The sequence below is a fragment of the Vulpes vulpes genome, chromosome 3 (assembly GCF_048418805.1).
Source record: "Vulpes vulpes isolate BD-2025 chromosome 3, VulVul3, whole genome shotgun sequence".
NCBI lineage: Eukaryota > Metazoa > Chordata > Mammalia > Carnivora > Canidae > Vulpes > Vulpes vulpes.
Window position 1 is genome coordinate 142920696 of NC_132782.1, and position 27068 is coordinate 142947763.

Consider the following 27068-nt stretch of genomic DNA (forward strand, 5'->3'; position numbering starts at 1 on the left):
TATAGTTATGCCTTTTGAATGCTGAGTCTGTTCAATGACTCCTCCATACAATGAATAGATGCCATGACTATGGGAAAACCAGCTTCATAAATGGAATCAGGTCATTGGAACACCTCGAATTTTATATTATAAGACTGAGCCCATTACTTTATTCTCTTCAAAGCGTAGCTTTCCTATTTTTTTTGTGAATGGCCCCAACCTTCCTCTACTCATACAACTTGAAAACCTTTACACTCCCTGTCTCAAACATAGCTCTCAACCTGAGCAAGTCAATCAGACATCAATTTGTCTTTAATCCTTTCTTGGACTCTGTCCCCCCTTTTTTTTCATCCAAGTACCCCTACCTTTGTTCAAACATGTGTAGTCTATTTCCTGAACTATTCTGGCTTCCCTGCCTTTGATGTCTCCTTCATATCCTTCATTCAGACTGCTGCCAGAGGTTTTTTCACTGAATCACTGTCTAGATTTTTTTTTTAAGTAATCTTTAAAAGAAAACGAATTAACAACAGAATGAAATCCCAAACTTATTTTTCATGGCATTTAGGGTATTTAAAATCCCCTTTAGGACTCCCTGAAGAGGAATAGCTGGGTAACTGGTGAGTCTTCGCCTTTGACAGGCTTCTGAGCATAGCATGGCTGGGAGCACTGGCTCGGGGCAAAACAGATGGGTTTGAGCTCAATGTTCTATCAGTGGGACTTGGGTCCTTGGGACCAGACTGGGTCATTGCCCCGCTGAGGGCCATGGCTTGTTGGTCTTGTTGCAGAGAGTGCAGCCTCTCTGCAAAGTAGATTCTCAGTAGGTGTTTGCTGAATTAAACCGAATGCCCAGGAGACATCAAAAAAGCTGTGCCCAGCTGTTGACAGGGAAAAGGGCTTGTCCTGATGGCACAGACATCGGTCATTCCTCTCCTTTAAGTCAACTTTACTGACTTTGTTTGATGAGTGTGGACCAAGGCGTGCCCTTCTGAAACTCGGCTTCTCCCTGGTCGGGTGGAGCGCACACCGGCCCGCGCCCAGGGGCGCCCCCAAAGCCCGAGGTCCCGCAAGGTGAGGCCCCGCCCTCTGCTGGGAGCCGGGGCGCAGCGCCTCGCGGCCCCGGGGGGCCCTGAAGCGCGTCGGCAAGTAAAGGAGCAGCGAGTGCGGGAGTGGGGGAGTGGGCGCCCCGGACGCCCCGGACGCAGGTGTGGGCCCCGGACGCCCCCGGACGCAGGTGTGGGCCCCGGACCCAGGTGTGGGCCCCGAACGCCCCCGGACGGCCCCGGACGCAGGTGTGGGCCCCGGACCCAGGTGTGGGCCCCGGACGCCTCCGGACGCCCCCGGACGCAGGTGTGGGCCCCGGACGCAGGTGTGGGCCCCGGACCCAGGTGTGGGCCCCGGACGCCTCCGGACGCCCCCGGACGCAGGTGTGGGCCCCGGACGCAGGTGTGGGCCCCGGACCCAGGTGTGGGCCCCGGACGCAGGTGTGGGCCCCGGACGCCCCCGGACGCCCCCGGACGCCCCCGGACGCAGGTGTGGGCCCCGGGGGCCTGCAGCGCGCCCGCCGCCAGGTCGAGGCTCCCTCCCCCGGGGTCCGCGCGGCCGGGACGGGCGTGACCCGACGGCCCTGGCCCGCGCCCCCGCGGCGAGGCCGGAAGGGTCCGGAGGAAGCGGCGTCACCGGGACGAGCGGGGCCGGGCCGCCAGCCCGTCGGGCCCAGCTGCCGCCGCCGCCGCCGCCGCCGCACTCGCGCCCCCGCAGCCCCGCGGCCCCGCCAATGACACTCCTCCCGCTCCTAGGTGAGTCCCCCGGGCCGCGCTCTTCGGGCGGGGGAGGGGGGCGGGGGGCTCCAGGGGGGCTCCAGGGGGCTCCAGGACGGTGCTCCCGGGACTGCGGCGCTGCAGCTCGGCATTCAGGGCCGGGGACTGGAGTCCCGGAGTCCCGGAGTCTCCAAAGTACCCGGAGTCCCGGAGTCCCCAGAGTCTCCGGAGTCCCCGGAGTCCCCGAGTCCCCGGAGTCCCCGGAGTCCCCAGAGTCCCGGAGTCCCCAGAGTCCCCAAAGTCCCCAGAGTCCCCAATGTCCCTGGAGTCCCCAGAGTCCCCGGAGCCCCCAGAGTCCCCAAAGTCTGCAACGTCCCCAGAGTCCCAAAGTCCCCAGAGTCCCCAATGTCCCCGGAGTCCCCAGAGTCCCTGGAGCCCCCAGAGTCCCCAAAGTCTGCAACGTCCCCAGAGTCCCCAAAGTCCCGGAGTCCCCAGAGTCCCGGAGTCCCCAGAGTCCCGGAGTCCCCAGAGTCTCCAACGTCCCTGGAGTCCCCAGAGTTCCCAAAGTCTGCAACGTCCCCAGAGTCCCCAAAGTCCCCAGAGTCCCCAATGTCCCCGGAGTCCCCAGAGTCCCTGGAGCCCCCAGAGTCCCCAAAGTCAGCAACGTCCCCAGAGTCCCCAAAGTCCCGGAGTCCCCAGAGTCCCGGAGTCCCCAGAGTCTCCAACGTCCCCGGAGTCCCCAGAGTCTCCAACGTCCCTGGAGTCCCCAGAGTTCCCAAAGTCTGCAACGTCCCCAGAGTCCCCAAAGCACCCGGAGTCCCCAAAGTCCCAGAGTCCCCAGAGTCCCGGAGTCCCCAGAGTCCCGGAGTCCCCAAAGTCCCCGGAGTCCCCAGAGTCTCCAACGTCCCTGGAGTCCCCAGAGTTCCCAAAGTCTGCAACGTCCCCAGAGTCCCAAAGTCCCCAGAGTCCCCAGTGTCCCCGGAGTCCCCAGAGTCCCTGGAGCCCCCAGAGTCCCCAAAGTCTGCAACGTCCCCAGAGTCCCCAAAGTCCCGGAGTCCCCAGAGTCCCGAAGTCCCCAAAGTCCCGGAGTCCCCAGAGTCCCCAACGTCCCCGGAGTCCCCAGAGTCCCGAAGTCCCCAAAGTCCCCGGAGTCCCCAGAGTCCCCAAAGTCCCCGGAGTCCCCAAAGTCTGCAATGTCCCTGGAGTCCCCAGAGTCCCCAATATCCCCAGAGTCCCCAAAGTCCCCAGAGTCCCCAATGTCCCCAGAGTCCTCAGAGTCCCCAAAGTCCCTGGAGTCCCCAGAGTCCCCAGAGTCACAAAGCCCCCAAAGTCCCCAAAATCTCAGACATGGACTTTGTTTTTTTGTTTGTTTGTTTTCTGATCTCCCTTCAAGAAATCTGGGAAACCCAAACCAGTGACACTTGCGGGAGGTTTCCTGGCATTCTAAGGGGACAGCCAGCCCAGACGGGGGTGCCTTTTGGGTACCTTTTTGATGATGCTGTGCAGAAGGATAAATCCCTTCTGTGAAGCTGAATTAATTCTGGTTTCGACAGTCTACACAGCCCTGTGTGACTCCGGGATCCCCAATGGAAGGGGTAACAATGTCTGGTGACCAGATGAGGACAGTTTATGTGTCATGAGTGTTTTGCGAACCTTTAACTTGCAGGATTCCCGGCTGTCCTTCCTCGAGAAGGCCCTGGACAACAGTAAAAAAGGATCGGCCCACGCTTTTCCTTGTCTTTTCCTTAACAGTCCAGCTTCGTTTCCAATGACTCTGAAACTCAGTCGGGTTCTCCCTTCTGCTTCATTGTGTTGGTCGCATCTGTGTCGGTGTTCATTTCCCAAAGATGGGTCTTTGACCAACACACTGAGTTTACCTTGAATTCCCCTAGTGAAAGAAAACGTAGCTTACGTTTTATGATGGGAAATGCAGAATTTAAAAAGAACATTGGAATACAGAAAAAAATAATAGTAATGATTGCATTTTGTCCTCCTGGATGTGGTGGTATGTTGCTCCTCATCTTAAAATTACACAGATTTGAGTTTGAAAAGACCCCACCAATCAATTCATCTTGATTTCTTTGCAGAATCATTCCCAGAGGAGGAAAATTGCCATATAACCACGCAGTTCCCTCTAAATATATCTCACCTCAGAGTGAAGAGGCCAGTGATCTAGGAATGCTGTTTTCTTTCTAGAGCTCGGTTGTTTATTACATTATAGCTTTGTTGAGATTTATTTGATAAACACAGATTGAAAAAAGTGCTAATATTTTTGCCTACTTGCTCTGGTGCTGTTATTTAGCTAAATACTCCCTTGGGAAATTCTCATAATCCATTTATCTAGAAAGAAAGAAGGGTTCTTGTGTTATGTAGGCTAACTCAACAATGGGAAGGGGAACTTTTTCTTTCTTTTTTCTTTTTCCTTTTTTTTTTTTTTTTTTTTGAAAAGATATATTTCTCTGTTTTCCTTAGTGGGCTTTTCCATTTTGCTAAATTGTTCCTACGCTCAAAATTGCACCAAGACACCTTGCCTTCCGAATGCAAAATGTGAAGTACGGAATGGAGTTGAAGCCTGTTACTGTAACATGGGATTTTCAGGAAATGGTGTCACGATTTGTGAAGGTAAACACTCTTTATTGTTTTCCTCTTTTGGATTGTTTTGTAAGATTAAATTCTGATGTGATTGCTTTTTCCTTGTCCAGAAATTGTTTTGCATTAAACTATCTGATTTCAGGGTTTTGATTTAAAACAAATAGCTTAATTAACTCAACAATAAGCTTGAACTTCCCACTTGAGCATTTATATTCTATGACTGATTTTTGAGGAGTCTGTGTATATCTTATTTTTGTGTAACTATTAAAGAATGTCCTTGAACTGAAGCTGGAAAACGGAGCTGCAGAGAGCAGAGTCAGTACCTTCTGGAACAAAAGAACAGAGAATTCATCAAGTCTAGGCTATACTGCTATGTTGCCTTCAGGGACCTTCTTTAGTACGACTTCCTAAATCTGAGGACAATATTAAGAGATTCAAGGGTTTTGCCTATAGACCTGCATGATACCTTGGGGGTGGGGGGGGGATTTTTAAAATATATTCTTTTCCAAAAAAGTAGATCTCATTTACAGAACTTGAGGCTACAGTCCAGAGCAACAACAGTAGAAAAGGTCCTGGCAGGGTTCAGTTTAGCTCACTGACTTGATAAACAGAACGCTATCTGACAATCACGTCTCCGTGATTTCTTATCTGTGGTTTCCACTGCCACTCTTCCTCTTCCCTCAAGCCTCACTCTGTCCTTATTCTCTTTCATTTTTAGTAGAATCTCAGTTTTAACTGGGTCAATGGAAAAATATTCTGTGTAGCAGAGAGAGAAAGAAGGAAAAAAAAAAAAAGAAAATAGTTCCAAGTCATATAAATTAGTTTTAAAATATAATTAAATGACAAGTTCAAATTAGAACTGTGTGGTTTTATACTCCTAAATGTATTTAAGATAACATGGACTTTTTCTAATTAAGCCAGGATATTGTACATTGTTAATATTGCATGTGTTTGCTTATAGCGTAAACAAGTTGTATCTCGTGATTCAATTTGATAGGCTCTTAAAAAAGATTAAATATGCAGTACATAGTAAGACTAAACCTCATCATAATTAGTTTAATGTTTAAAAAATGTAGAGCACAGCTACAGTTGCTTAATGGTGCATTAGATCAGGCGTTTCTGCTTGTACATACAGCCGGGATTTGTAATATACTATTCTACAAGCACTACAAAATTCTTTCTATAAATAATCTTAGATTTTTATTGTCTATTTAATTTAATGGCATTATGGCAAGTTGAATGTCGAGTGACCTTCAAAATATTGCATCAAACATATTAGTGTGCTTTTCCGCTAATCATTACAAATTGTACCATAATGCTCAAAAATGGTGTTGCCTTTTTGTTATTTAGATACTTTTCAACTGTCATGATTACCGTCATTAACATCAATAATTTTTCACAATTTGGACCTTCAGCAGCTAAATAGATTATAATCATCTTTTTAATGATTTTTTTAAACACATCTCCCATTATCCAGGGCACTTGTTTTTTTTTTTTTTTTTTTTTTGTTTCCCCTGCTAAGTCAATAGTCAGCTGAAGGGCAGAAAATACTTTCTGTTGAAGAAAAAAAATACTTCAAGATCTTTTGGCCTGTGATTTCTTCTCACACAGAACACAATTTGTAACAGCATTTTTTTTTCTTTTCAAGTTCTTTTTAAGTCCCTTATTTAAAGAATGCTATAATTCACACTATATGATGTTTATAATGTCCCCTTTATTTTTTATTTTTATTTTTTTTATAATGTCCCCTTTAAAACTGTTCAAACAGTGGTTCTCACCTTTGTCACCTTTTCTGAATCCACTGATAAATTTTTGACATTTTTCTCCATAAGCATATTTGATATGCTTTTTAGAATTAAAATATTGTGTTCTCAACTGCTGAATAGTCTAGGTTATGTATTTGGTGTGAAGAGTCTTGGCTTTCTTCATCTTTTCGTACCGTTCTTTAAAATTGGTATTAGGTCAATAATAACCAGACTGCACTTTTGTTACCCAGGATGCCTACTTCTTTTTTTTTTTTTTAAGATTTTATTTATCAATGAGAGACACGGAGAGAGAGAGAGAGAGAGAGGCAGAGACACAGGCAGAGGGAGAAGCAGGCTCCACGCAGGGAGCCTGATGTGGGACTCAATCCCAGGACTCCAGGATCACGCCCTGGACCAAAGGCAGGCGCTAAACCGCTGAGCCACCCAGAGATCCCCAGGATGTCTACTTCTTGAGAAATAAAAGTTAGTTTCTTTTTGGTATCATTACCATCATCTTCCCCACCTCCAGCAAATTTGGCTCCCTCAGAGACCTGCCAAGTAAATGCTATAGTAATAACCAGACCTCACTAAATGTACTCTGTTCCAAGAGCTAGTTTTGAACAAGTCATTTAGAATTTCAATAACCTGGTCCCAGAGAAACAAGTTTTAGTAATAGTGACTTTATTTCATTTAATTATCTTTTTATTGAATAAATACTTATTATTTTCATCATCATCATCATCATCATCATGACCATCACATCAAGGTAGCTAATATCTACCATGCACTAAGTCTCAGATATTAATTAGCACAGCTCCTTCATCTATTATTATTCTCACTTTATATATAAAAAAATGAGTGTTAGAAAGGCAAAGTGAATATCACAAGTGATGCAACAGATAAGTGGTAGAGCTAAGGTTTGAGCCTAAGTCTGTCTCCAGAGCCTGTACTCTTTCTCACTATGCTTGACCATAAGGCCTCTGCCTAGCAGATACTACTAGGTCTTTGGATTAAAATGATAAATAAGAAATCAGCCGTGTTTTCCAGGACATCTGGGGACAGTTACAGAACTACATGAAAGGCTTGATGCAATTGCATAAAATGTATAAATACAGGTAAATTTGACATGTGTAACCGACTGCAGGGGGACCTTTCCAAGTGAGGGTGATATTTAGGCTGAGAATTGAAGAATAAAAAGGATTTTTTTAAATTTATTTTATTTTTATTTATGATAGTCATAGAGAGAGAGAGGCAGAGACACAGGCAGAGGGAGAAGCAGGCTCCATGCATCAGGAGCCTGATGTGGGATTCGATCCTGGGTCTCCAGGATCGCGCCCTGGACCAAAGGCAGGCGCCAAAAAGGATTGATTAAGATCGACAAAGTAACAAAGTCAGGCAAAAGGAATCAATAGTAACAAGGCCTAGGAGTTTAACGTGTGCAGTGTGTTTGAAGGAGCCCCAGGTATTGCATGCTGGATGTATTTCACAGGGTATATTGGCTGAGGGGACAGTAGGAATTGAGTTGGGATGTCAAGATATAGACTTTATTCTCTTAACAAAGAAGAGCCATTGGCAAGTATTACATAGCTGACTCACATGACAAATTGGACATGTGAGAACGATGACCCCACGAGGTAGCATAAGAATAAATTAACAAGGGTCAATCTAACTTATACAAACAGTAGTACTTTGTACAATTCACTATAGTTTATGTCACTTCTACCCAATATATTTTAATTTTCTTAATAAGCTTTTGGGATAAAAAGTACAGATACTGTCTTTTATTTACAAACACCATTCAGACTGGTTATCGCTAGCTCTCTTGAGCTCCACATCATAGCTTTTTGGTGTGAGAGAAGCAGGACTCTGAAAGCTTGAGTTTCTCAGTGTCCTAAGGCTATTGTGACAAAGCTAGGATTCAAACCCTAGGGATCTCAACCTTCTCTAGATTACCAAAAATGAAAAAAATAAAAAATAAAAAAAAAAGATTACCAAAAATGCCACCTGACGTAATGAGTGTATTATAGGCTTTTAAACCAAATTGGTAAAACAGTATCATTTTCACAGGAATGTAGTTATTATTTTCAACAACTTTACTGAGGTGTTAAGAGGAATTTATTTACACACTTATACAAGGCTATTTTAGGACACAAGATGGAGAAGTGTTTGTGTAGAAATTTAGGGGTACATTTAAAGGCTTTTGAAATTGTTGATGAGATTTTCCCCAAATTGAAGTTATTTTAGTCTTCCAAGCATATATTAGTGTTGCTCTGTCTTATGCTTCTCAGCACGGTGTTGGTGTTACTCTCTGGGGCACAGTTATAAATCTGGAAAGTGAGACATCCCATCTCCCCTGGGTAATTAGGAAAGTTTTATAAGGGAAGGAAGGTTGGAAGAGTTGAAAGAATCTTTCTATACACACGAAACATAACATTGCCTGAGCTGAAGTAATCTGAGCTGGAAGTGGTGAGAAGCGAGAACTAGGGGGAGGGTGCTGTACGATGTGGGTGTGGGTGTGTAGGGGGGAAGATAGACTCTCTTCTCTACTCTCATACAAACTTATTAAGTGGTGCTGTGTTTTGGGAAGTTGGGTGGAGCTCAAGTGGGGAGGAGGAAAACAGTTGACCCAGGCGAGGATAGGAAAGGTCAGGAAGGCTGTAACTGACAGCTTGTACGCGTGCATAAAAATCTTTCATAGTTTGGGACATGCCTAATACGAGCAACATCACAAGCTCTTTATAAGAAATAATGAAATCTCAGTGCCTGCACTCAGGGAGACATACTCTATGCTTAAAAAACAGTTTTTCATCATTATCTAATAACCATATATATGCTTGTAAAATTCAACTGGAAGGATATTGTAATAAACTAGAGAGCATTGTGACACTGGTCAATGTAGAGGGAACAGTGTCACGGTAGCTATCTAAGAGGTACCAAGAAGAAATGGTCGATGGGTTCAGAATATGGAAGAAATACTAATTAAAACAATCCTGCTCTCATGGTTCTGTCCAGCCTGCAGGATAAGCACTGAGGACGTGTGATTCTTTCCACAGCAGGTTGTGTTTAGTAATAAAGAGGATGCTCGTGAAAATGGGCAAACCAAACGTCATCAGAACAGATGCAAAGCACACAAAACGTGTGCGTGTGTGTCATGTGTCATCAGTTAACACAGTCAGATGTACTATCTAGACTCTGTCCTACAAAAAGCAACTGCAGTTTTAAAATTTTAACAAAATGACCATTAGTAATTTCTGTAATAGAAATGTGACCAGCAACACTTAAACGATTCAAGTCCTTTCTTCCTTCTCCTTTTAAAAATATAATATTAGGGCATCTGAGTTTCTTAGTCAGTTAGGCTGTTGAGTGTCTGCCTTTGGCTTAGGTCATGGTCTCAGGGTCCTGGGATCAAGTCCCCCTTAGGGCTCCCTCCTGCTTCTCCCTCTCCCTCTGCTGCTCCCCTACTTGTGCTCTTTCTCTCTCTGTCAAGTAAATAAATAAAATCTTAAAAAAAATAAAAAATAAAAATAGAATATTAGCTTAAAGGAAGTTTTTATAAGTTTTTTTTTATAATGGTTTCTTCTTTTATTTATCTCTTCCTATATGTTAAAGGAATTTGTCATCTTATGGAATGCATATTTTTGAGGAAATCCCACATAATTATTGTGGTAGAGTTTGTTCTCTCTATTGTGTAACCCCTCTTGTCAACAGACACAAGAGGTCACACTTCTAGTACAAGGAAAACGATTTCTGGAATTGGCAAAGGTATTTTATTTATTTAGAGGAAGTTCATGGAAATCATGCATCCTGGAATGTAAGCCTTGGGTTAATTTAGACTGTCACTTCTTAGATTGGTTACATTTTCCATTCAGTACAAGAAATCCCAAGGAAATATGTACCTCAGTTTAAACAAACCTGCTACTTGACTATCTAGAAGCACTTCAGAGTTTATCCTTTTTCAAGTTTATATCAGTATTCATTTACCTAAGAAGATGATTTGGAGTGTGTAAGAATGCATTTGTTTTACAAAAAAAAAAAAAAAAATTCCTCAAGAATTTTTTTTAGTGTATCACATCTAAAGGAAGATGAATCTGTAATGTTATGTACCTTTCTTCCATCTAGCACCTGCAGTTGTTCAAATATTCTTTAAATATTACTTAAAAATTACCTGAAAAGGAGGAGCCACCTCCTTCTGAGGATTGCAATAAGAAAGGGAAAGAGGGTGTGGAAGGGAAATGAAGGATGGTACAAATAAAAAGGAAAGTGCTGGTCCCACCTGCTACTTACATCATTTGAGTTTTGCTGAGGAGCTACACAGTTGTTTTGTTGTGGTTGTTGTTTTTAAGATTTTATTTATTCACCTACAGAGAGAGAAAGCAAAGCAGGCATGCAAGCAGGGGTTGGTGTGGTGGGCAGAGGGAGAGAGAGAATCTCAAGCTGACTCCCCACTCAGTGCAGAGCCAGATGTGGGGCTTGACCTCCCAATCCTGAGATCAGGACCAGAGCAGAAACCAAGAGCCCAATTTCTATCGACTGAGCCACCCAGGTGCCCAAATCAACTGCACAGCCTTATAAGTAAACATTTACCTGATCTGACTTGACAATGTCATTTTTTGCAGACTGTTTCAGAAATCACTTTTTAAAATCCACCTGTCTCATATTTATCGCACAGGATAATTGGAAGAATTAATGAGATAATAAAGTAAGAAATAGGGATCCCTGGGTGGCGCAGCGGTTTGGCGCCGGCCTTTGGCCCAGGGCACGATCCTGGACACCCCGGATCGAATCCCACATCAGGTTCCCAGTGCATGGAGCCTGCCTTCTCCCTCTGCCTGTGTCTCTGCCTCTCTCTCTCTCTCTCTCTCTCTCTCTCTCTCTCTCTGTGACTATCATAAATAAATAAAAATTTAAAAAAAATGTTTAATAAAGTAAGAAATAGTCTGAAATCTTAAAGGACCATTCAATATGAACATAGATTTTGGGTTTTCCCAAGTAATGTGTAATGAAATATCATGGAAAGTTTTCTTCCTGTGAAAGTCTCATTTATTTTTAATCATTTTTAGATCAGTATTATCTAGGTGGATTCATTGCATATTCAGAATCAGCATAGGGAATTAAAATAAATACATTGCCTCTGAGTTCTAATTTCAACAATCAAAAAGAATTGTTCAAAATTCTGTGTAAAATCAATTCCAAATAAGATTTGCCATCTGATTTGACATTATATTACAGTGCTGATTTTTTTTTTTCAAAGTGAAGACTATCATTTTTGTTTTTTACCTCAGGTTAAAGATCGGTTCATAATTGTGTGTGTGTGTGTGTGTGTGTGTATAAATATGTTGTGTGTGTTTGTGTATATATATATATATATACACACATCATATAATGTGTGCTGATGATAAGGCATTACTAAAAAATGGGTATTGTTTTTCTAGAATTAGTTTCCATTTTGCATGCAAAGTGAACATGGCAGCTGTGCCATCTTATACTTTCTGTTAGCCGTATCTTTAGGAGCTGCTAGGAAATTAAAATTAAATGGAAATTGTGCTCTAAATGTAGAATTTTCATACATTTTAATCCTCTCTCACTTTTCAAGAAAAATACTGGTAGAAATAAGAGCAAAGGGACGATAGACTTAGCACCTTCAATACCACAAAGTAAGTCACCAAGTCCCAATTTCCTGCTTTGTTTACTCTAGCTCCGATCTTTCATCAATATTTTAAGTTTGGAAACTATGTGGCAAAATTGATGATATTTCCTTTGTCCTGGGATAGCTCCAGTTTTATAGGACATCAACATACTTCACAGCCAACCCCTGCTTATTTCTGAAGCAAAATGATCCAGTCTTCTCATTATCCATTTTTCTATTATTTCTCTTCTTCCTAGTTTAAATAACTTTCATATTTATAGTTTATTTACCAAAAAGACTCATAATGGTGATGTTGACTTTAGTGCTTTCTGTAAGCTACACACTTTACATGATTTTTATAAATTTATAAATTTAATCCTCATAACAGCTCTCCAAAATAAGGGCTAGTATTATCCTCAATTTGTAGATTAAATCATTTTCCCATGAAAACACATTCCAACTATGGCTTTTTACAGGTCTCAAACTTCTCTGTGAAGTAAGTCTGCAAACAAGGAAACTGAACCTCGCTGAGACAAAAATGAATTGTTTTCGTTCCAGCTCCCTACCTCGAATCTGCTTTTCTTCCCCACTACCCTCTCAAAACAATTGATCAAAAAGAAAAAAAGCAAGAGGTGTGTATTTACCGTTTAAAATACAGTAGGAATAAATGCAGGGAAGTGAAAACAATTTCTAAGTTTCATTATCTTGATGAAACTCATAGATCAGATACAATTGTTGAACTTGTGTTACCTCCACCTCCTTAAAGCCCAGTGGACTGATAATAAAACCAGTGAAATGGAGGCCAGGAAGTTGGGCATGAGAAGTTGCACTTGGAGAAGCCAACTCCAAGCAGAATCCAGGGGCACGAAAGCAGGCAGCCCAGTGTACACAGAGAAGGCTTCCATGAAAATGGCTCCATTTCCTTGTGGTGATAATCCTATCCCCTTCCTGGAAAGGGAGTGGCAATCTCGGTGACTGGTTTAGACATTATTTTCCAGAGGTTGAGCTGATTGGGCTTCTTATTCCCCATTTGTGTTTAATCCCAAGTAAAGCCAAGGAAAAAATACCCTCACAGGAAACGTGGGCATCTGCCTGGAAGGAATGCTTGAGAGTAAAAATTGATGTCTTACTTCCCAGTCTATGCTACCTGGAAGAATGTTTGGAAATTGTTCTCTCCCCCTCCTCCCCCCACCCCCCTATGGGGAATTCTGAACTCTCTTGCACTAAAAGGGTCGGAATGGCCAGCAGACAGAACTTGAGCCAAGCTACCTGTGATAATCAACATTGTTCTTTAATTAAAAACATGAAGGTCACGTAAGGATAAGCAGTCATTGGAGAAAAGCCAAAAATACGAACACAAAGATGAATAAATAGAACAATTGGCCTGGAAAAGGATACCTTTAGGAAGAAAAAAGTGGTTGAAGAGAAGAGTCTAGCTTAAATCTTCCAAGTGATTCTGGAAAGATTTGCATCCAACAAACAAAACAACTAAAATAGGCTTCTGTGTATGAAGGAACTATCATACCACAAAATACTTTCTTCTTCCATATATCTTAAAACCTTTTTGCTGCTCAATTCCTCGTACCCTTTTTCTCCTCCTGTGCTTCTCATTTTGCAGCAAGGGGCACCAAGACAATAAGCCAGTAAGGTTGGCAGTAATGCAAACCAATGCTTACAAATCACCAGAAGATTGAGACTAAAGTCTCCATTCCTGGGTTTCCTCTCCTACCAGGATGATCACACATAGAACAGGAAAAGCTACAAATATAAAATGTATTAACCCATCAGTGCAAGATACGTCAGGACTCCATAAGTCAAGATATTCTGAGCTGATCAGCTCAGCACAATCACCCTTTTTTATAACACAATTTCCCCCCTTGTGTGATCTTTTCCTTCATCAGTGCCAAGACCTCTCCCAAATTCTTTCCATGCTTTATCTCAAAAGTGAAACAGGGTAGCCAGTGTGATTTCCGATCCTAATTGTGTGATTTATCTGTGGTTTTCACATCCTAATGTCATTAATATGCAGCCCATATACAGTCTCCCCATGTTGTCTGTTTTCCCAAGTGATTTCCTGAATTCACCGGCTAATACTTTTTGATGATTCCTGGCAGACACACCTAATGTATTTTTCTCCTCCAATAAAATGTTATTTATCATTTGATCAATATTATTCCCAAATCGAGTTGATAATATATAGCAGAAGGGCTGAGAAGTAATACCCAATGTATTGCAGAACTAAAAAGCTCAGATGAAAAATATGAGAACAAAACTAGGAAACAGGACCAGACACGCTGCGAACCTGATATCCATTTAATAGAAGTCTTATTGAAGAAAGGATCAGACAAGATTTAGCAGAGGAAATAATAAAAGATCTGACAATTTCGCAGAGCTCAAGAAAGACATGAATCTTCAATTAAAAGAGCTTTCTAATTCCCTCCTATCTTCTCCTAAATATGTTTGTGCCTTCACTTCTCAGCTTATGCTTGAGGAATGCCTATTGATTGATAACACTGCTATAAAAGAGGAGTATAGTTTACTTCATAACCTGTCACTTTTATTTATACATTCAGGTTGTTTATTACCTTTATGCCCTTAAATAATAATGGAATATACTGACTGACTTATCAGCAGGCTGCTCAGTTCCTGGAGCCCAGGGTGAAAACCTATGCAAATCATAGGGACAGAATGCGAGAAAGGACATTGGGGTGGCTGTTGCCATCAGGAGAGTGCATGATGCCTAAAAACATAGATGCCCACTATAGGAAACATTTTTAGCAAAACTCTGAGCCTTATTTCTGCACTTATCCACTTTCATTTAACCTCTGCTTCGTTTAATTCCTTTTCTGAGACTAAGGAAGGGAAGGGGAGTGTATTTCAGAAATCCTGTGGTATTAATCATTATCTTAAAAATAAAGTAATTTTTAAACCAAAGTCTAAAAAAAATTAATAATAAACCAAAGTCTTATTTTTCAAGTTCCCATTAGTAGATCCATCCCTTATGCCCTTATATTCCAGTAGGTAAGACCAAGCCCTATAAATTGGAGTCTTCCTAGTATGTCATGCCCTAGTTCCTAGATTCTCTGACATAAATATTGCTGTTCTAAGGTCTCCAAACTTGTTATAAATATTCTAGTCCTGTTCGACTGGAATTCTCATGATAAGTCACACAGTGCGTCTGAGCCTGTTTCTCTGTGAAATGAGCAGATTTCACTAGGACACTATCCTCTTCCAGTTTTAAATCTATTTGATTATATTATTGGGAGGCATGTATTTGAACTGTGGTTAATTTTCACTTCAGTCAATTTTAGGGTAACTAGCCTGGATTTGGAGCTTTATTTGAAACCTCAAAGTGAAAGAGGTTTAGATTTTACTCTCTTGCCTCTATACTCAGTATACTTTTCATTGCATGACTCTGCTTTTTAAAACTCTGATCTCTGGAACTGGCATGACCAATGCAAGCAATGCTTTCATCTACTCCTTCTGCTCCCTTCCTTCTTCCAACTCATGCTCATCACATCCTGATACTCTTTCCTGCTGAGCCAGAATGGGACCTCAAAATTCTTCTCTAGGCAGGTGCTACGAATGAATAGAGACTGGCACATAGATGACACTTATTTTTTTGTTTTCTCTAATGGCTTCCACCATTGGAAGAAATTCTGGACAAATCTTCAGTGAACCCTCCTTTATGGCAGTGCTGAAGAGTTAGCTATTAAATATAACGTAATCAGCAAGATCAGTACTGTATTAGAGTCATTTGAACCATTAAAAACAAACAAGGCTATCAAATCTTGATTTCTATATTTGCTCTCCTTTTAGAGAGGTTTAGTTTCTGTCTTACATGATTGAGTGTACCCCCTTTGAGTAAGATGGTGTGCATATCCATTTTGTAGGGAAGTGGGTTGTGATTCATGGGCTTTTATGATCGCCATTTAACAAACATCTGGAACAAAATGCTACAAATGGAACTTGTCCTTGTGTTGCAATTCCGAAAGAATGCTGATAATTGTGTGTTTACAAATATGTGATGAGCCAGGGATGGTGAGAAGGGCATTGACCAGAGGTCCAGGTCTCTCTGCTGGAAACCTGGAGCCAAATTTCTCCCCTCTGAGGGTTACCTGTATTTACAGGCATCAATGTGGCCTTGTGTCAGGCTCAATAAATGGGACAAGATAATCAATTATGTGGTGTTCAGGGGAGAAACTGGGCACTTTCCATGTTATTGGTTATTATAAACCAAGACTCATTATGTAAGACACATGCTGTTGTCTTTGCAAGGTTTTGTCATTTCTATCTATTAAGAATAATTGTTTCTTTTTTTTTCATGTTCTCTTTATAATTTCTTTTTTATCTTTACATTTATACATAATGTTGGAGTAAGTTTGGATGGGGTCTACTTGCTTTTCAGTAGTCCCCGGAAGTATCTCAATAATGACGGCTGTTTGGAGACAGGGACTGGTTCTTATTCTTGATTGTATCCTTGGAAACTACCAAAATTTCTTGGATCAAATCTATAAAATATTATGAATTGGTTTTCAGTGGCTATTCTGACAAGTTGATACACACTATTTTTATTGTTCCTTGCCTGTGCCAAATGTATTAAGACATCACAGATGATATTTCCATTGATTGAATCCGCACTCAGATTTGGCTGAATTTTATACATTGTGAAAGGCTATCTTGGTCTTAGGATCATACCTAAGATAATCTTCACAAATATTTTGCTGTAAATAATGAGATTCTGTTATATCCAGATGAAAAATTTGCAGGGATGATCAGCGAGTATCTTCATATACTTTTTTCCGCACTATCTTTGTTTCCTACTTCATTTTGAGTGATCTTCTATACAAGAATGGATACTCATTAACTTACTTATTGCTCTTTTGAGCACTTTCACGAATTAGGAAGTAGCATGTATTAAGGCAGGGCTTTTAAAGTCACTAATTCTTTGTGATGGTCCCCTAGTTTTGAGGCCCCCTGGTCTTCATCTGTAGAGTCCCAGGAGTTACGTTGACTATGGTATTTCCTTTGGTGTCTTATGTATCAAAAACGGCTCTTTCACAAAAATCCTAGGAAGTGTGAAATTATTGGCACTTAAAAATGATATTTGTACTCTCAATAATACTAGTACTTTGATAGTTCTTTCTTTAATTGGAAAAAAGAATTTTAATCTCTGTGTTATTAAAAACACCTGTCTCATATTTATTGCTTCTTCCAATGAGCTGACCTTTTAAAGTACAACTTTACATGAAATCATGTTTATTTTTTAGTTAAATATTTAATATGAAGTTTTACCTTTTTTGCATTAATGTGTACAAAGTGAAGGATTGTTGTTTCATTTTGCTTTCTATCAAGCTCTAAATTGGATTAAAATAGAATAAATGATCACATGAAATGGGAAGAAATAAAATATTCTTATTTTCTATAACTTTAAATAATCTCATTAGAATTTTGATACTTCCGAAATATAAAGATTATAAAGAAAACGTTGTCTCCATCTACAAAAATGTTTTGATAAAAATAATTTATTTTAACCTTCCCAAGAGTTACTCACTTTCTTGCTCTAGAAAAGATTCTTTTCATTCCATTTAGCAGTGCTGAAATCACATAAAAAGATTACATGTTTAGGAGGCTGTGGGGAAAATGATTTGAACAACTCTAAATGTATTATCTCAGATAATTTTCTATTTCCTGTCTGCTTCAGATACAGTTTCATATGCTGTATTTTATCAACCATCAAACATCATCTTGGTCCCAAGGATCTGAATTTACAGTAGATTTGTATAATTTGTTAGTCAGCTGTAAGAGAAAATGCCACTGTGTAGTGGATACAGCCCTTATATAAATATCTCAGACATTCGCAGTATTAAAAAACCTAGAACACAGCATTCTCATCTGGCATGAAAATTGCAATTTTCTGAATATTAAAATATTGAGGCAAGACTATTGAAATAGTTCCTGTAACTATTTTGGTCCATTGCCACTGAATATAGATAAAAGGTACTAACACTTAAATTACTATAGTCTTATATGTAGTTGTGAGTAAGGTGAGAATGAGAATATTAGGAGAAAAAAAGATTCAGTTTAAGAAATTGGAATATAGAGAAAGAACTTCAACCCCTGAATTTAACAGATGTGGTGTTTTATATTCAAGTCAAAGCGTTTTCATTAAAAATGTGATTATCTTGAGTGTCATTGGTCAGACAAGCTCAATTCCTACAAAGTGCCTTTATGTGGATTAACTGCAAAGTGCTGCTGTTTTCTATATTAACATGATTTTCCCCACAACTTTATGTTTAGATCATTAATTTCTATTACCAAGAAGTCTGGTTAGTTTCAGAGATTCTCTTTATAATTGTTTAAAAATTCCCAAATAAATTGCCGGAATATAGAATGTCAGAACTGTTCAAACCTAGTACTTACTTGAAGGAGGAAATTAACACTGTGGTCCTTTATTTGCCATGGAAAGAGATAATGACTTTCTGTAGGAAGATTAGAATCTAACCAAACATTGTAGGCTATATATAGCATACAAAGCCTTGTGCCATTTGTGAAAATGCTATCAGGAAGAAAACCCAATGACTGAGCTTCTGTACTGTATTTTTTGGGTACACAGATTTAATTTAGAGATTATGGTTTGAAAATAAAATTTACTGTATGAGTGTTTTTGGCTGATAAGAAATTGATTTTGTGACCTTGCTACACATTAATTGAAATATCTGGCAATGTGTCTTGACTAGATTTAAGAAACCATACGTACGTGGAACCTATATTACTCTTTCGCATTGAACTGGCAAGTTAATCACTTTGTTACTCATATAAGGAAGAAACTACTCTTCTCTAGTTGGCTTACTATACTGAAGGTGGAGCGCCTTAAGTTATTTAAGAGTGATCTTATTTATGAATTAAATCCAATAATTTATACTTCCTAATATTTTAAAGTCTATATTTATAAAACCAAAAATAAGAAAGCATATGCACATGAGCCCATTAAAACATAAATAAAGTTTGTTATTGATATTATTCACAAATTTTAGAATGTAGTTTTTAAGATATTAAAATAGAATGAAGGTAGTTACATTGTCAGTGTCTTTTATATGTCTTAAATATCAGCTTACTTAACAAGTATTGACTCAGGTTGTGCTCGCACAGGAGAAATGGATTGCAGACAAGACTTAAATTGTGCAATTTGGAAAATCTTCCCAAAAGAGTGCCCAGATATATAATCCCCATGAGATTCTTTAAACTAAACTAAGCAGATCACTTATCTATACAGAATTATCAGCGACGGGGACATCTCTACTTTATTTCTCTTTCGTGGATATAACATAAGAATCAAAATTTGGGTCATGTTTATGGAGTACCTTCACACTGTTGGCCCTCTGCTTAACAAGAACACATCTTAAGTCTTAAATAATTTACTATTAAAAATATAATTAAGTTGTGTTTTATATTTAGAATTTGAGGGAAGAAATGTGCTGGTCTGTGCATTTTTTTTGAGAATCGGAGTTAACATATACAGACAACTAAATCAATTTTGATGAGATTAAACAGAGGTGGAGGTGGTTCTAACACTTGTTTGACAGTTTTGTATTTAGGGCAATTTTGTGATATTTTGAAATAAAAGAATTGTATATCCTTTGTGTCAGAAAGGTTCTTATGCCACATTTCCTGGTGCCATATGGAGGATAAGTTCTGAAGATAATTCCTGGACCTGTATAAACACAGAAACCTATTGAGAATACTGAAAAAAAACTACAACAAATCTCTGCTGTATATGCAATGCAGGAAGGCAAGCAGATGCTTGATTATAGTGTTATGTTTGTTCAACTAATGTTATGTTCATTGCTGCAGTTTCATAATGGAATACCATGTGGAGAAGAATGGTTTTTTAAATGTGTTTTGGACTTTGAATTTCAGTTTATTAGTAGACAAATATGTCAGAAAATTTTCAGTAGAGGCATTAATTGTTGTTTTATAGTCAATGATCTCTTTATATTTATCCTTTGGAAAAAAATCAGGTAGTCGCTTTAAGAATAAATAAGTATAGAGTTAATCTGACTTAATTTCATTGTTATGATAAGAAAACTTCAATCTTGTTCATTATTGGTGATACAGTTTTAATAAAAGATTATAGTGATTCATACATTGTGATCCAAGGACATGCTACTACTAATGCCTTAATATTTGTAGATCTATTCCTCTATTTATGGAAAATAAATTATCTTTATAACAACACTTAAAAGAAAATGAATGCTTGATACATTTAAAGAGTAGAATTTAAAATAAAATTTTGACATATGGTAAGTATTCAAAACTAGGATATCAAGTACAGATAATAAATATAGAAGAGAAAAGGAATGGCTATAATTTATTTTGAAGCTGGTTTCAGAAGATGAAAATATGGGCCTCGACTTTTTAGATTCAGACACTGTTCACAATTTCAACCAAGATGGCTCAAAAGTAGAATTATAGCTTATGGAAAGCAGGGCCATGAAAGAAGCAGAGCCCTCTGAGGAAGCCATCCATTGGCTTAAATCCTGATTCTGTCATTTACCTATAATCAGATTTGGACCAGTTTCTACTCTTCACCATATAAATAGTTTTATCAACATCAAAATATTTTTTGAGGATTATAGGAGGTGATACCAAAACAGCACTTAGTTATGGCACTGGCTGGGTGGAAAGACCCCCGTAAATGATGACTGTTATTAATCTAAAGCCATCCATCACTTTCTGCCAAACTGGTTTTGGTAGGTTCATTCTCTTTCTACTTTCCAAAACCATTCAGAAAACCAGATTAAATCAGCTAGGTTCTGTGCAGACATTACACGTATATAACAAAACGCTCTTCTGCTTTTCTCCAACCCCATCAACAGCAACACATATGTGCACTTCAGCACCTATCTGCAATCAGGGCATGTTACTACCACTTGTTAACAGCTTGTTAATCCTTAATTTATATTTTAGACTTGCTTTGTCTGAAGAAAAACTTAAACACACACACACACACACACACACACACACACACACCAAGGTCTCTGCCTCTCTCATGAATAAATAAAATCTTTTAAAAAATTACAAAATAAAAATAAATGTTAAGCTTTGGAGACACAGAACCTAATAAAGTATAGAAAGAAACATTTAAAAAGTATAGATTCTCAGTAAAGTTTATTTTGTATACTATGACGGTTTATTGTTATTGATTAACAAATATGTTAATATTCCTCAGCCTTTTTATTGCTTGAAATAAGGCTTACAGAAAAATGTGAACAAATCCTTTATCAAATTCTATATATTTTTGTTTCATTTAACAAATATCTAACTAAAATTAGCTATTTTTTTTAAAGATTTTGTTTATTTATTCATGAGAGGCAGAGACACAGGCAGAGGGAGAAGCAGGCTCTATGCAGGGACCCCTATATGGGACTTGATCCCGGGTCTCCAGGATCACACCCTGGGCTGAAGGCAGGCGCTAAACCACTGAGTCACCCAGGCTGCCCTAAAATTAGGTATTTTGAAGTATACAAAGATAAATAGACACAGAAAAATAGGTATTTCTATATATGTAGTTGTTTTTAAATATTATGCAATTTTTAAAAAGACTTGCAGGATACTTTGTCATCAAGTTTAATAGAATAGAGAAGTATATATATATATATATATATAACATATATATGTTTGCATACATATAAGATCACTATATATGTAATAAGGTTATTAAATATAATAATATTTATTTTTCATTGAGTTAGATCATTCTGAGAAAAATATGAGGGAAAGTAATATTGCAGAGTAGAAGGATTCAATGTTTTGTACAATATTGTTTCAAAGATAAGAATTTGGTGTCTTACTTTTTAATATAATCTCCAAGTAGATTCTTAAATTCTGAGGGAAATCACGGATCCATAGAGTAACCTCACAGGACAGTACTTACCAGGAATTTCAGTGCCTGGGGAAAGTGATGTGTGTTCACTGACAGGAACTGGTTGAGAGTAATGATTGGAATTCCTCTCTCATGATTCTGCTCTTCCATGGTTGTCCAAGCATTCATCAGTGTAATATATCTCATCCCGAATAAGGATAGATTTGAATGGAAATATGTCAAGACACCTTTATTTAGTTCAACAACATTTCTGATTACAGCTTAACTATGTCAACCCAAGATGACCAAATACGTATTCATTGTATTTGAACTCTGTAATTTCTTGGAAAATTTTCCAATAAATGAAAAAGTAAGGAGACCAAATACAAATTCAATTGATTAAGAATGAAAAGGTATCCTTTTGAAACTAAATATCAACTAATTTTTTTAATGTCAAAACAGACTTCTTAGCACTTGATCCATTAGGGTCTCCTAACTCTGAATATACTCCTCTCATTTTTTTTAAATCTGTCATTTCAGAATTATTAACAAAGAGCTGAGGATCAATATAACTTTTTTAAAATGTCCTGAAATAGAGTGTTTAAACCCTTGATATGATAGCATTTGTTTGTTTTCCATTTTATAATTTGGCAAAAAAAAAAAAAAAAAAAGGACTAGGTTATATCTTAAATTTCTTCACTTTTAAATTTTTTATTTTTAATTCTAATATATTTTGCAACTTTCATTCTAATTTGTCAATATTTCTGAATTATAGACATAAAAAAAAATACAGTTGCTGGGGCACTTGGGTGGCTCAGTGATTGAGCATCAGCTTTTGGCTCAGGGCGTGATCTTGGAGTCCCAGGATCGAGTCCCACATTGGGCTCCCTGCATGGAGCCTGCTTCTCCCTCTTCCTCTGTCTGTGTCTCTGCCTCTCTCTGTGTGTCTCTCATGAATAAATAAATAAAAATCTTAAAAAAAAAAAAGAATTGAGTAGAGAAAAAAATAGATGAAGGGAAAAAAGTAGAAGAGTAGGTTCAATTAAGAAACAAATGGATGGAATCAAGCTCAGGAAAGGGACCCCCAGGCTAAGTGCAGGGTACAGAGCAGAAGAAGATTCTGCGTTACGTGTAGGCACAGACACAGGTTTGGCATCTAGAGCATTCTAGCATGCTATTTTGAATTCTTCCGTGGTGGGGAAAAAATGTGGTTTGTCTAGGAAAATGAATGGAGTCTTGTAGTATTGAAAAGGATAGCAACAAAGAAATTCTCCCCATAAAATAACCAAGCAGTATTTGCCAGTGCCTAGAGCAACGTGCCAGATGATGGTTCCAGCTACGCCATGTTCCTTATGTTCTCCTGTAGATAATTATCATCATTTCTGTCTTAATCAGTCCAAACTGCTCTAACAAATATCATAGAGTGGATGGACTATAAACAACAAACATCTCTGTCACACAGCTCTAAGGAATGGGAAGTCCAAGATCAAGGTACCTGCAAACTAGGTGCCTGATGAAAACACTTGGCAGATGGCCATTTTCTCTCTGTACCTTCATAGGGCAGAGAGGGAATACTCTAGCCCCTTCATCATCTCAAAAGGACACCAATCTCATTCATTAGGTTTCTACCCTTATGACCCAATTACCCCTCAAAAGTTCTACCTTCAAATACCATCACAATGGGGAATAGGGCTTTAACATATGCATTTTGTGGGGACACAATTATTTAATCCATAGTAGTACCCTAAACCAGCACTGATTGAACATTCCCTTAGAATTGTCTCCGAACAGTGTATTGTGCAGTAACTACCAAATAATTAGAACTGCCAGGCAATCAATCCCATTTAGGTCAATGAGGGTGATATTTTGGGGGGATCCTGCATTTATGCTGTAAATTAGAATTTTGCAGACTGCACATCCTGTATATGTACATTTACTAATTATATTTACACTATATTATGAAAGATCCCATGGAATCTTAAAAAGGAAAAGATATAAATAAATGAAGAAATATTAATATTTTTTCCTGTATTCCAGTGGATCATTTTGTACACACTTCGGGTTGCATTTCCCCCATGGTAATTTGGAAACGGCTGGTAGTGATGAGGTCTTCTTTGACAAGTGATGGCCAGCCTGTCACATGTATACTGTCTAGCTGTCTCAAATCATACATGCAAAATATAATTATTGTGCTTTCTGTTTAGATATTGAGATGGACAGCTACTTTTAAGTAATGTTCTTGGTGGTGAAAAAAAATAATCTGAAATTGAAAATTTACTATTGAAAATAGAACTGACAGCTCCTTCCAAAATATCATTTTTAAATGATACCATTGTGCCATAATTTATCTAATTTTGTTCCATGACACATGGACTGAGATTAAAGTGCCTTCAAAGCATCTTATTGCTACAGAACACCTCCCTTATGGTCATATTCATTTTTAGACTCTTGATCCAGTCTCTTTGCCAAGATACATTTATTTTTCTATTCTCAATAATCTTTTGAGGTGTTAACTTAGATTGTTTGCAGTCATTTTGAATAGGACACCAGCTGCTTTTAGTTATGATGAGTCAACAACTTGGAAAATATTTGAATTTGAGTAAAAACAGTTTGCATTTGGATCTCAATCTTATTTTATTAGTTGCAACATATTATTTTATCTGTCAGCTTTTGAAAGTTTCAATGAGAGGAAAAAATAATGTGTACTGCTTCTCAAAAAATTAACATTTTTGTTGTAGATTTCATTGCCAGAAAACAAAGTGAATTGATCATTAGTCTGCTGCATAAAAACTTAAATGTGAATCATATTCTTCATATATTGCTTAAATTTTGCCATTCATATCTTCCACAGTCTAAGAGGATGTTCGTCTTGTGTAATTTTTATCTCTTGTCTTCATTTAGATGTGAAACGAGAGATTATATAATAGCTATCAATAAATTTGAAATTACCATTGCAGGAAGCATATTATGTTAGTTGTGCAAAACAATTAAAAGGTAAAAATTAAGATACTGCCATTAAATTTATCAAATAAGGAATAAACTCTGTAGTTTGTTGTTTACAGTTGTGTAAAAAGATTACTTTAGGATAACATCTTTGCTTTTATGTGTGATATGTACTCACAATAAGAATTCTGAGCCATTTAAAAAGCGTGAAGGACAAAGCAAAATATCACTCAAATCTCTCTACTCTAGCTTTTATGTATTCAATGAACAGTATTCTGTGGATCTTTTATGGGTGCCTATAAAAGGATATTATAGATAAGAGAAATGATAGATAGATGATGATAGATAGATAGATAGATAGATAGATAATTATAGCAGTAAGATTATTATTTTACTAAAAGATGCCCACTCCCATTTTCCTGGAAGTTAAGAAAAAGAAACTGAAACTGAAAGAATTGCTGATTGCAGATTTCTATTTTTAGCCACAAGAGAAATAAACTTTAAAGGAACTTTAAATGTAAGGAAAAAAAATGTAAAAATAGAATCAGAGTGCTGAGATCATTTTTTTAACCATTCATTTTAATTTCTGACAGTACTGATTTGCTCGTTGCTATAAAAGATGAATCTGTATCATAGTAACACTTCCTTCTCCCTTCCCTTTTCACCTGTTTTGGTTTTTTTGTTTTGGTTTTTGATTATACTATTTTTACTTTGTCAAAGCTTATGCTATTGATATTCTGTTCCACCGCAATTCCCCTGGAAGTTTCGTCTTGATTTTATGTTTAAAAGGTTTTAGTGCTTCCCTTGAGTAATTTTCACTATCGATTCTCCATTTCTGGAATTTAAAAATATCTCTAATTAGCTGAGTTTTATCATTGAAGATGTTTTTTCAAGAAGAGTTTCTGGCCTCTGCATTTCCACTGTTCCTGTACATTTGAAAATGTCCAACAGCTTCTTTTATACTTGAAAATTTTGCATGAACATACTGTCTTTAAGTCAGACTGTCTTTTCATTAGACCTCTCTGCACCCCTTTCTGTGTCTCCTGTGTTGGCTGTTGCACACCAAAGATTCAGGCTGGCCTAACTTTTACCTCTCATAGAGGACACGCCTTTCCTGCCTAGATGGCTACATTCAAAATTTATTCAGATGGTCCTAGCAGACATTTTCCTTTTCTGTGTCTTTTCTTTTAGTAGTGCCCTTAATTTTTAGCTTGTGTAATTAACTAAACAAGCCAAAGATACTTAGCATCTCTATGCCCCTCTCAAAAAATAAGAACTCAAATATTTCAACACCAATCACCCATCTCTTGTCTGAATTGTTTTTATAGTCCAGTATTTTAGTTTGCTATTATTTTTGTTCCTTGTATTAGTCATTGTTATTTTGTAATATACTAAAAATAATAGGAGTTATTATAACATGCTTATTTTGTGCCAGGAACTGTTTTAGGGTCTTGGCTTATACTAACTCATGTAATCCTCATAACACCTGTCTTTCAGATGTGGAAGCTGATATATTATCAGCCAGCTGACTAATGACTGAATGGAATTTAAGGCAGGGGCAGGCCAGCTCCGTAAAACATGATCTAAACCACTAGTCTACTATCTTTTTGAGTGTACTATTTACGTAGTAATATTGTTTTAGATTTATCTGGTTATTTATCCATCTCCTTTTTAACCATTCCTTCCTGTCTACCATTCTTGACTTCTGGGGTCGATATTCTTTGCCCTAAGGTTTACTCTTGGTGGCAAATTTTCTGGTATATATTTAGCTGCAGATTTTTTTTTCTTGTTCTCTAATTTATATAACATTTGGAGTTAGCAGATAATTTTCCCTAAGATCTTTGAAGGTATATGATATATTACTTTCTAGTAATCACTGTTTAAAGTCTGTTGTCATCCATCTTTGTAGGTTATCTATCTTTTCTGAATAGTAATCTATCTTTTCTGTATTAGTTCACTTGGGCTGTCAGAATAAAATACCATAGACCGGGTGGCTTAAACACAAGAATTTATTTTCTCATAGTGTTGGAGACTAAAAGTCTGAGGTCAGGGTGTCAGCAAGGTCAGGTTCTTGTGAAAACTGTTTTCCTGACTTGAAGACACTCACCTTCTTGCTTTGCCCTTATATGGCAGAAAAAGGGAGAGAGAGGCAGCAAGCTCTATGATGTCTCTTCTTAGAGGCACTGATCCCATGAGACCAGAGTCCCATCCTCATGATCTCATCTAACTCTAATAACTCCCAAGAGCCCCATCCCCCAATATCATCCCATTTAGAGATTAGGACTTCAACATATGAAATTTTGTGAATGCAAACTTTTAGTCCATAACACTGTTCATAAGATCATCAGTTTGTAAGATTGTCTCTATAATTTCACTGTGATGTGTCCAGGCTTAAATTTTCTTTCATTTTTCTTACTTGGAATTGTATTTGCCAAATTGAAACATTCTTGTCTTCGATTCTGTAAAATTTTTATCTACACCTCTCAAAATGATGACTCTCCCTCATTAATGCTCTGTGGAATTCCAGTGGAATATTCTAGCTCTGTCTTTCATGGCTCAAA

The 27068-nt window shown here is 38.5% G+C and overlaps 1 protein-coding gene across 1 annotated transcript in view; it reads left to right on the plus strand.

Annotated features, from left to right (window-relative positions):
- The first annotated feature begins 1624 nt into the window (after positions 1–1624).
- Positions 1625–27068, plus strand: part of ADGRL4 (adhesion G protein-coupled receptor L4) — a 109676-nt gene continuing 84232 nt past the window's right edge. The window contains exons 1-2 of the mRNA XM_072754786.1: positions 1625–1775; positions 4209–4358. Of these exons, the coding sequence (XP_072610887.1) occupies positions 1754–1775; positions 4209–4358 (172 nt within the window). The 5' untranslated portion in view covers positions 1625–1753. The remainder of the gene's footprint in view (positions 1776–4208; positions 4359–27068) is intronic.